This window comes from Hippoglossus stenolepis, chromosome 20 (assembly GCF_022539355.2).
Source record: "Hippoglossus stenolepis isolate QCI-W04-F060 chromosome 20, HSTE1.2, whole genome shotgun sequence".
NCBI lineage: Eukaryota > Metazoa > Chordata > Actinopteri > Pleuronectiformes > Pleuronectidae > Hippoglossus > Hippoglossus stenolepis.
The window spans coordinates 9,197,990-9,210,938 of NC_061502.1; the positions used below are offsets into that span (position 1 = coordinate 9,197,990).

Sequence of the window (12,949 nt, forward strand, 5' to 3'; positions counted from 1 at the left end):
GTGAAAATGAAGAGTAGACAGTTCAGCAGTGTGTTTCACCCAGAAATATAAAAATACACCTGGTTTACAGTTCAGCAAAAACAATGACAAGATGTATTAGAAGTGAATTTTTTTATTTTTCCATCTTAAGCAACTCAAGTGTGATCAGAACCCAAGAAAACATTTGACACTCTCTGTACAAACAGTATTTAGAAAGAGATGTGTGGCAGCTTCATAGAAGATACAGCCACTCAAGGTTGTTCATGGAAACGTTCTTCCAGCCGTAAGGTTTAAGCTAATTCTGCCAAACAAACCTTCGAACAGAAATAAACACTGCAGAGGCTAAACACTTGCTGAATTGTAAATAATAAATTCCTTTGAACGAAATTACGAATAAATCTATACAATATTATTAGCTCCATAACATATGGAAAAACAGAAAAGTTGGAACAGAATTATTTAAACTGGTGAGAAAGATGTGCGGCTGAACCTTCAAGCCCTTTGTCATCTGCAACACACAAGGATTTTAGACAGTACAATCTGAGCAGCTCATTTTATATTTGAAGCAACACAAAACTGAGTGCACACCTCCACCAAGGCCAAACAGTCCCCTTATGACACCACATTTAAGTTCACTGGACCCAGGTTATTTGGATCTGCACTAAATTTCATGGTAATCCCTCCGGTAATTTTTGCATAATCCTTTATAATATATGTATATAATAATTTAGAGACAAACAAATGCAGACAAAACATAACCTCTGTGGTGAAGGTAACAATTCCTGGTATCATGTGAGGAATATCAACACGAGTCCTGTGCTGCTTCAGTTGCGTGTCTAAACACTTTCAAGTGTGACACCATAATTTTATTGAACATATATTCAAGTGGTTCAATGAGCAGGATCTCTCACCTTTTACACCTTCACTTGGACTCTCCCCTGAAGTCCCTGCACATCTTGGTGTACATGTCTTTCTGCTTGTCCAAGGTTTCTTTATAGCATCTACAAAATTCCAATGATTTACAAATAAATATTGTTAGCATGTGGCTAATAAGGCTAACTCAAAACATCACATAAACCACTGACTTGAATATGTTCTTTATAAAATACATAAATATAGGTGCTGTGTATTAAAGCCAGAGCAACAAGTGTAAAAATAATTTTAACGTAACATCATTTTCTGCCTTGTGTGCACCCAAAATATCAATTGTATATTTGGCTGCAAACCAAAGCAGAAGTGCTCATTTTGAATGTACTGAACTGAAACTGGTCTTACATTGTCACTTTCCTCAGGAGGTTGTTGATGTCACTGTCAAAGGGCTTCTTTGCCTGAGCACTTATGAGGCAACCCTGGGCGCTCTCGTACTCACCCAGCTCCAGGTACGCCTGGAGGATGTACACAGAGGGAGCATGTGACATAAGATGCTTTCAGACATGCATGTTGGGGCATTTTCTGCAACTTTTTAAAACTAAAGTGGTGTTAGTCAATCAAAATGAAAGAAAGGTTATTATGAACTAACTGTGAGCAGTATATTATATTTGCTCATTCTATGGATTGATGATTTACAAATTAAGAAAGTGAATAAGGGCAGTTTACTCACATCGGAATATGACATTTCAGTCCAAGGCACATGATACAAGGACTGGAACTAGATCGCGGCTACTTTTGCCTGTGCCAAACCAAACTTTGAATCTTGTTCATGTACGAGCCTGTGAGGAATTTTATCAGATGGATCAACAAAAAGCCCCGACCGACCTTTCCACAGCGGTAAAGAGCCTTCGTGTTGGCTGAGTCGATCTCCAGTGCTTTGTTGCCGTACTTCAGCGCTTTGTGCGGGCTCTCCAGACACAGCTGGGTGACAGAGAGGTTCAGATAGAGAGGAAGCAGGGCTGCGTTGATCTTCTCCTTTTCTGCATCAGTCTGTGATTCCCTGCTCACCAGCAGCGCCACAGCCTGTCAGCCCAGCCCAAAAAAACATTTATTAACAGTATTCCTATAAACAGAAGCACAGCACCATCTTAGCTAATAAAATAAAATGTAACAACCAAACCGAGAATGGTTTCTTTATCCTTAGCTGACTTGAAGATTTACCTCTTTATAGCGATCTTTGGCGATATAGTAACGCCTCTGGTTGAAGCAGCGGTTGCCAAAGCTTTGTACTGTGTTTACAACTTCAAGAAGTCTGGGAAGAGGAACGGCGTTCTGCTCTTCCTGAAGATAGAAAAGACATAAACCAACAAAACAAGGCTGTTTGATTTGTGGTGGACCTCTTTTGGTCTTTTTAAAAAACTGCATTATATAAATGCATGAAAATATAAATAAAGCTTTAGCTGGTAGCCTATTGTTAATGTGCATTTGCCTGTGTCAAGTGAGAAAACCCATCTTAGTGCTCAGTGACTGTGATTATAGTGACAGCCTCCCTACCGGACTCAGTGCGACAAACTCGTCCACTTGTCCCGAGTCGAGGAAGTCAAGGATCTGAACCTCGTACAGAATCATGGCGGCAGCAGGAATGGTCGGGGGACAACCCATGTCCCCGTACGCATACTTGGGTTGGAAGAGGAAACGAGAGAACTCCCCTTTCTTCATGGTGAGCAGACCCATCTCCAGTCCGGCCAGCGTCACATCTGTTTGGACGATAATTTTACAAACTGGCGTTCTTTTCAATCAATGGAGAAAGATTTACTTGTAGGCCAGAATTTGTATAGATAAATATCTGACCTTTCCCTAATTTCATCATCCGCGGATGTTTTAAGTTTGTGTTGGTTTCAAAAGGTCGGTCGGAATATTCCAGGAAACCAGAATAATGCACTGTGGAAGAACAAGATCAAAAGGGAGGTAATGGCAGAACAAGAAAGCATTTGGGAGATAACAACTGTCAGGAGCTTGCAGTCAGGGGTGTTGCAACAGGGTAGGCCAGGCAGGTGATTGACCTCCCTTAAATTATTTGATCGGCTATTTACTAGACACTGCAATGCCACAATGTTGTGAAACCTCCTAACATTAGGAAACAAGGCCCCATGCCATGAGCATTCCGCCCAAAGCTTCATCATTCTACAGTTTTATGTGTGTGTGATGTGCCTGGGATGGTGGTGGGGTTTGCACCTAAACTTAAGGTTATTTATGTACATACACATTCTGCAATTTGTTTATAATTTGGATACGAAACAAATCCTTTTAAGGATTGGAATGATGCGATTTGGTACCATGTGTTTTTTGAGGGTGGGGGGGGGGGGCACTTTGGTTTGATGTAGGGCCCCCTTTTTGCTGGGGCCCCCAAAGTCCCTTGGAGCGCTCCTATTTGAGAACAAAAATTGAACTTGTAAATACTCAATACTGAAGCGTTCTGGGATACAGGCGGGCCGTCACCAGGCTGGACCACGCCTTTCAGGATCCCTCCATCTCCCAAGATGTCGTCCATCTGCTGACCTAGCTGTTCAAAGGGACTCTGCAATGGGAAAATAAACTCTGACATGTGGACACACCAAAGGCTTGTGATCAAGTTGGATTTGAATTCATCAAGATTAACCATTACATCAATTGTTGGCTGTATCAAGTGTGTGTCCTAATTTAACAGCATTTATTGTTTGATGATTATATTTTAATGTCAGACATCATGTATGCAGAGACACGTGGTCACCTGTAGTATAAAGGCTAGCTGCCTTTCCTACCTCACGTTAGCATTCTAGCAGCTAGCCGCAGAGACAGCCACTTTAGCATGTTAGCTTACCGGGGTGCGGTTGCTCCTCCTCAGCCGCTCCTCGGCGACTACTAACCTCCGGATGCTGTGAACTAACCCGTTCCCCGACATGTCAGCCGGTTAGTCGGTCACTGCCAATGCTACTGGTGGTTAGTATGATTGAATATGAGGCGGATACTCCACACTGAGCCTGCAGCAGCGGAGCTAACACTAGGATACAGGTGTTTTAGGGGAGAGCAGGGTTGCCAGGTCTGAGTGACCCAAAGTAATGTCAAGGTCTGAGATAACCAAAGTAAATTTAAAGTGTGATTTTATATTTTTTTATATCTCTAGTCTTGTATTTTAAGTTTTACTCTTATGTATGCTGTACCCTAATCTATCTATTTAGAGCAGTTACAGTTCATTCATGTCCAAAAAAAGGCCTCATGTATTCAAATACAGTATATTAATAAATGATTTAGCTCCTACTTACTATTATATGCAATGCTATTTATTTAAAATGTATAATAAGAATGATGAAATAATCGTGCGGGCAGCAGAGAGCGTTACAGCATGTTTTTTGTTGGTGTTTAAATGTGTATATGTGCTGATCTGGAGTCACTTTTTGACAGGATGTGGTTTTAAATAAATAATACATTTTTAAAAATGGATTCTTATTTATGTATTATTCATGTCATTTGCATGCAAAGTAGGTCCACCCAATCAAGAGAGGGACAACATTGAATTCCATGGCAACGCTTCAAAAGTAGCCTTAGTTCCTGCGGGATAACTGCAGCGCTGTCAACCACAGGATAACCTGATAATATATTAGCTATAATAACTCTGTTTCCACACAATACTACTTCTCAGCTAAAAGGCAACATTTTTTCTGTTTAGTGACACAATACTCACATGAAGTATTTTAGATAAACAATGATTTGCCACAACTGTAAGACATACTGTATGTAGGCTACGCACCAGCTGCTCTGGCCTTCTCCTTTAAACACATCTCAGACAGCAGAGCCACCTGGTGTTTCCTTATAAATACAACATTGAACAAATGTATGCTTGGATACACAGATGTGAACACACAAATCAGTCCTTTTGCATGAAGTGTTTTAATGTAAATCCAACAGATCTCAACTAATATATATACAAGTCACATTGAAGTCATTATATATGATAATATATATTGATTTCTTCCTGCAAACACAACTTCTTAAACACATGTAGCACAGATCATATTTGCTTTGTGTCCAGGCAGGTATTTTATCTATTGGAATACTACACTGTAGATTCTACAAAACTGATGTGTAACATATTTTAAAAATGATCTGACATTACAATTAGAAAATAGCTGACTCAATTCACCCCTGAAAAAATATGTAGTGGTAGTAGATATTTTCCAGCTGTAATATCCAGGAGTTTACAGAATCCTACATGTGTCATTTTCTGCTGATACTTTTTGTTACAGTATGAAGTTTGTAAAGAAAAAATACAAAAGAATATTTAAACTGTACAGAATATGTTACAAAAACAATGTTAAAATGAGGATAATTGCTATTTGTACAAGGAGGGATATTACAATAAAATGATGAATTAATCTAGCACAGAATGTAGTTGTTCATACCAGTGTTAACATGAAACTAGCAGCACAGCCTTTGCAAAGTGAACCCATTGGTATTCATGCAGACCTGAGATTAACCAGTAAGCCAGTTAAAAGATTTCCTCATTGTGTTGATTAGAAGTTCTGCAGTTCAGCGGGATAAACAAAGTTGGTCCTGAAGAGTTTGTAGGCCAGGAGCTGTCCCCCAAATATCATCATGACCAGACCTGAACCTGCAGAGAGAGAGAGAGATGGAGATTAAATAAATGAGGAAAAGGGATCAATCAGAGGAAAGGCTTGGATGCCAGCAGCAGCAGCAGCTGTCTTCCAGAAGCCTGAATCCGAGGGAACAGGAAAAGGGAATATCTGGGACAGATAGAGAGGAGCTGGAGAGAAATACAGAGAGGAGTTTTCATGTTCTGCAAATGGGACTGGTGACAGGTGAGGATACATATGGGCAGGCAGACAGAAGGATACCCTTACCCAGAGCTATCCACCAGTGCTCAGCTGAAGGGAAGTCTGACATCACTGCAAACACACAACACAAAAAGGATATAAACATATAGATGTCTTATGCGTGTGCATTTGTTTGTGTGTGTGTGTGTGTGTGTGTGTCTGCAAACTTTGAACAACAGCCATCACATTGTTACATAACCAGGCCTCCAATCCTATCAGCTGTTCCACGATATTGATCCACTTTGTGTGTGTGTGTGTGTGTGTGTGTGTGTGTGTGTGTGTGTGTGTGTGTGTGTGTGTGTGTGTGTGTGTGTGTGTGTGTGTGTGTGTTTACCTGCTACAGTCATGGCGACATGCAGCAATGTGACAGTTATGGCGTAATCCCAGACCCAGTCCTCTACAATCCAGGCGAAGACCAGCCCTCCTAAAACATACGTCACTTCCGTGGAAATCACACCAACTGGAAAGAGAGGAGGACAATCATGTATCATATTAAAGATGAAACTGTGTGAAAATTGTATTTCAAAATTACAGTAAATTATCCTGGTTATAATTGTCATCGCAGTTGTTTTATATTCAAAATATATATTTATTTTCACAATTTTTTTTATATATAGCACTAACACCATATCAAATGTGCAACATTGACAGTGAAGAATGAAGGCTGCAGTTTGCTGAAGAAGATTTTTGTTTTACAATGCAAATGTCAGTGAATACAAGTTTTAATGAAACCTGAAATAATTCAATCAAATGTGCATATAAAAACAACACGACCATTATGAACAAAGCATGAGCCAAATGTAAACAAATCCGATGTCTGATGTTGATGACATAATATAACAACACAAAACAAGTGAAGGAGAGAAGGTTGACAACTCCTTATGTGAAGTGCAGATGCCGACCCCAACGATGAGTCATTGAGACAAGTACTTGTACAACTGAGCGTCAGAAATGTTACCACAAATCATTTCTATAGTAGATCATACTCTAGCAGAAAGAAAAACCTATTGTGCCAATTTGTTTTATGTCTTTATATAAAATAAAATATATATCACTAGTTTCTTGTACGTCACTGTACTATTTTTACAGCAGCTGGTGCAGTTGTGGTGTTCTAATTCTAGATTTTCCCCAGTGGGATTTTTTTATAAAGTAGCATAAAATAGAAACATGTAAACGTCAAGTATCTTAGAACACGTCGTACTTGATAAAATTCCACCACTTATACTCACCCAGGTATTTGGGGTTCTGCCATGATGGTTGTGTTGTGTAGTCGAATGGTGCCAACAAGCTGTTGATCTCATGAACCCTAAACACAAAACAAGATTATAGAGGATGTGCACCAAGGATAAACTGGAGCAACATCTCCAGGCCCACTATGACTCCCTCTACAGGTTTCCTTTGTGTGTGTGTGTGTGTGTGTGTGTGTGTGTGTTAGTGTGAGTGTACCTGAGCAGTCCGATGCAGAGACTGACCACGATGTAGTAGAGAGAGTAGAAGCACACCATGCACATCAACAGGTTCTGCAGGACGACCTGGCGAGAGGAGAGGACAGGAAACGAAATATCATAGTGGTTAGCAGCGTAGCCTCTTAGTAAGAAGGTTCCCTGTTTGAATCCCAGGTCTTTCTGTGTGGAGTTTGCTCAGGGTACTCCGGCTTCCTCCCACAGACCAATGTCCAAAGACATGCTGATTGATATTAAAATAATTGAAAACTAAATTGACCGTGGCCTTGTGATACGCTGGTCAACCTGCTCGCCTCTCACCAAATGTCAGCTGGGATTGGTCTCAGACTCCCGTGAAGGATAATTGGTAAAAGTAATGGATCAATGGAAGAAACTAGTGTCCTGTAGTTGAGAGATTGTCATCCTGAGCCAGACTGTTCCTGTTCCTGCATTTATAATCTATCATATTTGATTTAAATGTCACTATAGTATATTGTATTTAACTGCCAGGCCATTGTTACTTGATTTTTCCCTTCATTTTACTGTAGAAAAAAGATGTCAAGTTAAAGTCAGCTACATTCACGAGTTCTGCTTCTCAATTCAAGCATCTAACACATAATGTGTGCTTCAAATAAACAATAAGAGAAAATCTGACTCCTAAAAAACATTAAAGACATGAGCCTTATGTCAACGATTAGAATCTGAGTATAAAACGCTGTAGTTGGAGCAGGTTACTGGAGAGCCATTATTGTTATTTAATGCCCTGTGTGTTTACCAAAGCTGCTTCTCGTCTGCGCTCTCACATTTTCTTCGAGAGGCTCATAACAGGAGACAGCAGCCGACAGTCGCTGCTCGCTCGCTCGCTAAAGTCTCCTTTCATAGATGATTAACTGCAGCCTTCACAGGAAATGAGTTACACGACACCCTCGCAGGAGAGATAACAGACCTTTTCTCACAGCTGACATTTCAGCTTGTCAAACAGAGGTTTAACTAATCACATTAATAATGGGCCGCATTCCAGTCATGTGTTGCCGGTGCCAGGGCCCTTCACACTGGTACATATGGGCTGACAGGCACATCTTAATGGAACACAGTCACTGTTAATCTTATTAGTTACTCCTGTGCTTTCTCTGCTGTGACAGAAACCACAGTTAGGATGAAAAACATAACAAAAAACTACCTTCACTGCCCTGCCCCTTCAAAAGAAAATACTTGTACTGTGTACTGGGTCCACAAACCTGTTGTACTTCAGTTGCTGTCTTATGTCTTTATGTATCATTTATTCCATCTGTTATTTCTATGATTAATTGACCTTTTGTTTAATCTTGAAAATGTATGAAAATAGTTAGTTTCCTTGAAGGATGAATGATGATGACGTCTTTAGTTTGCGTATTTTGAGTGTCAGTGAGGTCCAGCTTGTGGGTCTGCAATGGATTATGGGATGTGTATTTTCAATGTGCATTATAGATTTTTTTTTTGCTCTAACAGAATGTTTTATGGTCACAATTCATCTCGTAGTCGGCCTGGTTCCAGGCTTAAAACTCTTTTTTAAGGGTTTTCTAAAATGCCAATGGAGTAAATGAATGGGAAATTTACTTTTCACTGGTCACTGTTACTGTTCCACATCCCAAAACCTACAGGGTAGTTTCCCATGAAATGTTGTTGAAACATTCTTGGTCCCAAGAGGGTGAATCCTAAAACTTAATGATTCTCTTTTTGTTTTTTTAGCAAAACGTCCTGACAAATACAGAATGGTTTTCTGGTGAAATTTGGTTAAAATATTCATGGTTCCCTGAAAATATTGAACCTCAGCTTTGGTGATTCAACTCAACATTTAAATTAGTCTAATACTTTATGGTTTATGACCAGTATCAGCCTCAGACATACTTCCTTGTTTTGAAAACACTAGAATGCCTTAATTGTCATTGTACAACAAATTTATCTAGTGCTTATTTTCAATTGTTCGAGTGTTAATACATTGATAAACTTAGTGGTGACTAAATATTAGCATGTTAGCCCTGTCGTTGTTTACATATCAGCATGCTGACATTCACATTTACCTCACAAACATAGAGGAAGACTCTTGATTCATGACTTAAACAAGTTAAAGCTTCCAGAAGAGAATAGCATTTAATTCAAAGGATATCTATAGACAGGATAGGACATTAGTGGACATTTAATTTATGATGCTAATGTAGTTTCATCCTTCTTTGCTTCTGAGTGAACAGTGGTTAGAAAATACAACATGGGAATCCAGAGATTACAGCTAATGATTTGATTTGAAACTAATGTTACTGTGGCCCACTTTTCAATATGTGGTGGCCTCTTGAGCAGGGAACCACAGGAGGATGTGGGTGCATCTTAAAGCTGGGAAGTAGCTGATCTCATGCTAATACCCTCGGAGACAGCTAAACACCTTAACTAGTGTTTTTGTCAGCTCCAGACTAGACTGTACTTCAAAAGCTGCTCTAGAAACCAGCTTTGAGACTTCAAATCCCATCCTCTGACCGGGTGAGTTCCGGTTGCTTACTGACAGGCAGACTCGGGAAGGAAAAAAAATTCTAACTGTGACATTTGGGCATAAACCTCTAAAAAGATACACAGGTAAATGCTGATTATGACGACAATGAAGACGTGATTCTAATAACAGTGAATACATTGGATTTAATTGTCTGTTGTACTCTATTAAACTGTACATAGCAGATAAAGTAATACCTCAACAATGGCAGGTAATCAGTTAATATTCCACGATCTTTAGATAATGCAGTGGATTATGTTGCTAATGTTAAAAGCCAATGCAAACAGACAGTACACTTGTAAGAGAACTCGCCATGTTGATAAACACACGTCTCTGCACGGAGCCTCTGCTACGCTACAGACGACAGCAACAGCAGGCTTTCACCCTCTAGTGCTACACGCCGTCCTTACCCAGGTATCACTGGGTGTGGTCTTGAGGGAGACGGGTCCATGGCGTTTTATGAGTGTGAATCCACAACAACGACAGCAGTAGTCCAACAACATGAATGGCCGCTGGTCCGAATGAGAGCATGTAGGCTACATGTGCGCATTTGTGTGTATGAGTATGAGAGAGAGAGAGAGAGAGAGAGAGAGAGAGAGGGAGAGCATGTTGGGGGGTGGGGTGGGGATTAGAATAAATGGGATTACTACTTAGTAAGAACTGAGCAAATCCCAACTGGGATACAGTTGAACATAGTATAGGGAGTTCACACATGCACAAAAGGTTTTAAGGTTAATAATTCAGGAAGCACCACAGACACAGATTTATGTGTGGACCATAGACTTTATATATATTGTAAAGATGGACGTCACGACTGCTCCCGAAAGTGAAGCCAAAGCGTCTCAGTATAGGTCATAAACTCCGCCTCCTCCATGTTAGTGGATGGGACAATGGTCAAAAGACAAATAAATGTTTCTCGAAGATGCTTTCTTCATCCCTCAATTACTTCCTACAACTCATTCCCTTCTTCCATGGTGCCCATCTTGTATTCTCTCTTCCTGCCATCACATCCTGCGCTTCTCCTTCTCCTCCTTCAAATAAATATTTCAAATTAAAAACATAGTGCAGAAGATGAATACGTGGGTGAGGCACTTTGAGGTAGAGCTGCAACAATTAGTTGATTGACTGATTCGTAGATCAGCAAAATGGTAATCAGTAACTATTTTGATGATCAGTTGATCGTCGGATGGACTCGGGGGGAACAGTGATTAGAGTTTTTCATAATTTTACAACCTTTCATAGAAAAATCAGTGAATATTGAAGGTGTGATTGGATTAATCTCATGAAGGAGGATGCAATTCAAATTTTGCCTAGCAGTTCTGAATACGACCACAAGGTGGAGGCATAGCTTTACAAGCACAGAGAGAACAGCTCCCACAGTGACAGCCAACACTAGAGCAGGAGATAAGAGCTACAGCCACAGGGCTGGCAGCAACAGATAAGATGCTCCATTCATACATATCTGATATCAGTGTCATAAATCATTTTCCACTGTGCTTATTCCTGCTCAGACACTGTGCATGAAAACAGGAGAGAAGGGGGGGGGGGGAGAAAAAGAGAGAGCGTTTAGATGCTGAACATCCATCATCTGTTCATGAAAATGAAGATTAAGTGGGTGAAGTGAGGGAGAGGGTGAAGGAGACCAAGTAAATGCCGGAGTGACGTCTGTTCAACATTTCCGTCTGCCTCCATAAATAGCCTAAGAAACTCTTTGGCGTCACAGCCTGCATTTGTGTGCACCTTTTGTATGTGAGAGTAACCCGCATCATTGTAACCATGGTGATTAAAAGCAGGGGAGTTGAGGGGCTGCAGAACCAGATAAACGTCATAACTATTCAGCTTCCTGTGTGTGTGCATGTGTTCTGGTACATTTTATCTCTCTGGATGTGTCTTAGCTTTAGGCTTTAAAGCAGGACTGACAGAAAATGCACGAATGAATAATGTTTGTTTTTGACATTTAAGTATTTTGATTAAGTGTTTATTTACTTTTCAGCATTTCAGTATCATTCCTTCCTCCAAGTACCTACAGTGATGAAAAATATATAGTTGTGTGTCTCACAAATACACACAACTGGGATTAAAAGACCATTCACATTTGTATTGATGACAGGAAGGCTCTCCATGAGTGAAAGCTGTGCTGACGCGTCTCCACTTCCTCCCGCTAAATGAAGCCCAAACATTCTGGATACAAATGCAATCATTATGCACTGAAGTCTTAATTTGAAACCACAGTCTGCACAGTAACGATCTGGGGGATGGAGCTGTGGTATCGAGGTCCGACTGACGCATGCGCTCAGCCAATCATGAGTCAGTCCCAGCTGTCAATCATGACGTTTCACTCGCTTCTTCTTTTAGTTTGACCCATGTCCCATCCACTAACATGGAAGAGACTAGGTATATGACCCATAGTGCAGCCAGCCACCAGGGGGCATGTATATAGGGCGAGTGAAACCAAAGCTGGCATTTTTCCCAAAGACGATTTTTGTCTATTTAACTTTTTCTTATCATACTAATGGATGCACATGTGTTCCCTTTTCTTTTAAATTTAGTTTAAACTAATTTCCATGGACACAACGACGCTGTGCCTCCGGTTCCTGTGCAGTTCCCACCATCAAATAATGTCACAGCACCTTTTATAAGTCAAGTCAAAACAAAAGAGATGGCGTGAGTACATTTAGACTGAGGATCTGTCTGAAGCGCACCACCACCGGTTCCAGGCCTAATATGAGTATGAAAAATGGGACGGTTAGAGACAACTCAACAGAGTGCTCCTGTATCCAGAGAGTGTTTACACCACATGAGTGACTTTTAACCGTCTGTGCTGTATCCATAGAGGCAGAGAAATGAACACACTGTATCCGCACTGTTCTCCTGATCTGCTTATAAATCAGTTCGCCAGAGAGAGAGAGAGAGAGAGAGGAAGAACGCTGAGGCTCATTGACCTACATGTCAACATGGCTTGTTGTAGGAGCACCGGGGCTATAATTTCCATCCTGTGTGTGTGTGTGTGTGCATGGGTGTGTTTGATACACAGTGTGATGTATCATAATTCATTCAAGATACACAAAAATAGGCAACATCAACATTGGTAAGTAGGAGGGAGAAGAGGGTTCTCGTGCTAGAAAGAAAGAAAGATATTTTCTTTATTCTGATACTTTACTTTCTGTAATTCTATAGAACAAATGATTAATATATAATAATAAAAAAACACTAGTTGCAACTATAGGAACCACATCTTCCTCAGGTCTCTGGCCAATCCTACAATCACT

At 40.4% G+C, this 12,949-nt stretch overlaps 2 protein-coding genes across 2 annotated transcripts; both read right to left on the bottom strand.

Annotated features, from left to right (window-relative positions):
• Nucleotides 1–94: 94 nt before the first annotated feature.
• fkbp6 (FKBP prolyl isomerase 6) lies at nucleotides 95–3,944 on the bottom strand. Its single transcript, XM_035144185.2, has 9 exons — nucleotides 3,710–3,944; nucleotides 3,310–3,427; nucleotides 2,701–2,790; nucleotides 2,404–2,606; nucleotides 2,071–2,190; nucleotides 1,735–1,932; nucleotides 1,255–1,364; nucleotides 891–980; nucleotides 95–487 (listed from the first exon to the last, which is right to left on the bottom strand). The coding sequence occupies exons 1-8, from the start codon at nucleotides 3,788–3,790 to the stop codon at nucleotides 902–904; spliced, it is 999 nt and encodes a 332-aa protein (XP_035000076.1). The 5' UTR covers nucleotides 3,791–3,944; the 3' UTR covers nucleotides 95–487; nucleotides 891–901.
• Nucleotides 3,945–4,757: 813 nt separating this feature from the next.
• On the bottom strand, nucleotides 4,758–10,256 carry tmem244 (transmembrane protein 244). Its single transcript, XM_035144230.2, has 6 exons — nucleotides 10,091–10,256; nucleotides 7,167–7,252; nucleotides 6,950–7,026; nucleotides 6,055–6,180; nucleotides 5,748–5,792; nucleotides 4,758–5,497 (listed from the first exon to the last, which is right to left on the bottom strand). Exons 1-6 carry the CDS (start codon nucleotides 10,181–10,183, stop codon nucleotides 5,400–5,402), a joined length of 525 nt encoding a protein of 174 aa, XP_035000121.1. The 5' UTR covers nucleotides 10,184–10,256; the 3' UTR covers nucleotides 4,758–5,399.
• Between the last annotated feature and the right edge of the window lie 2,693 nt (nucleotides 10,257–12,949).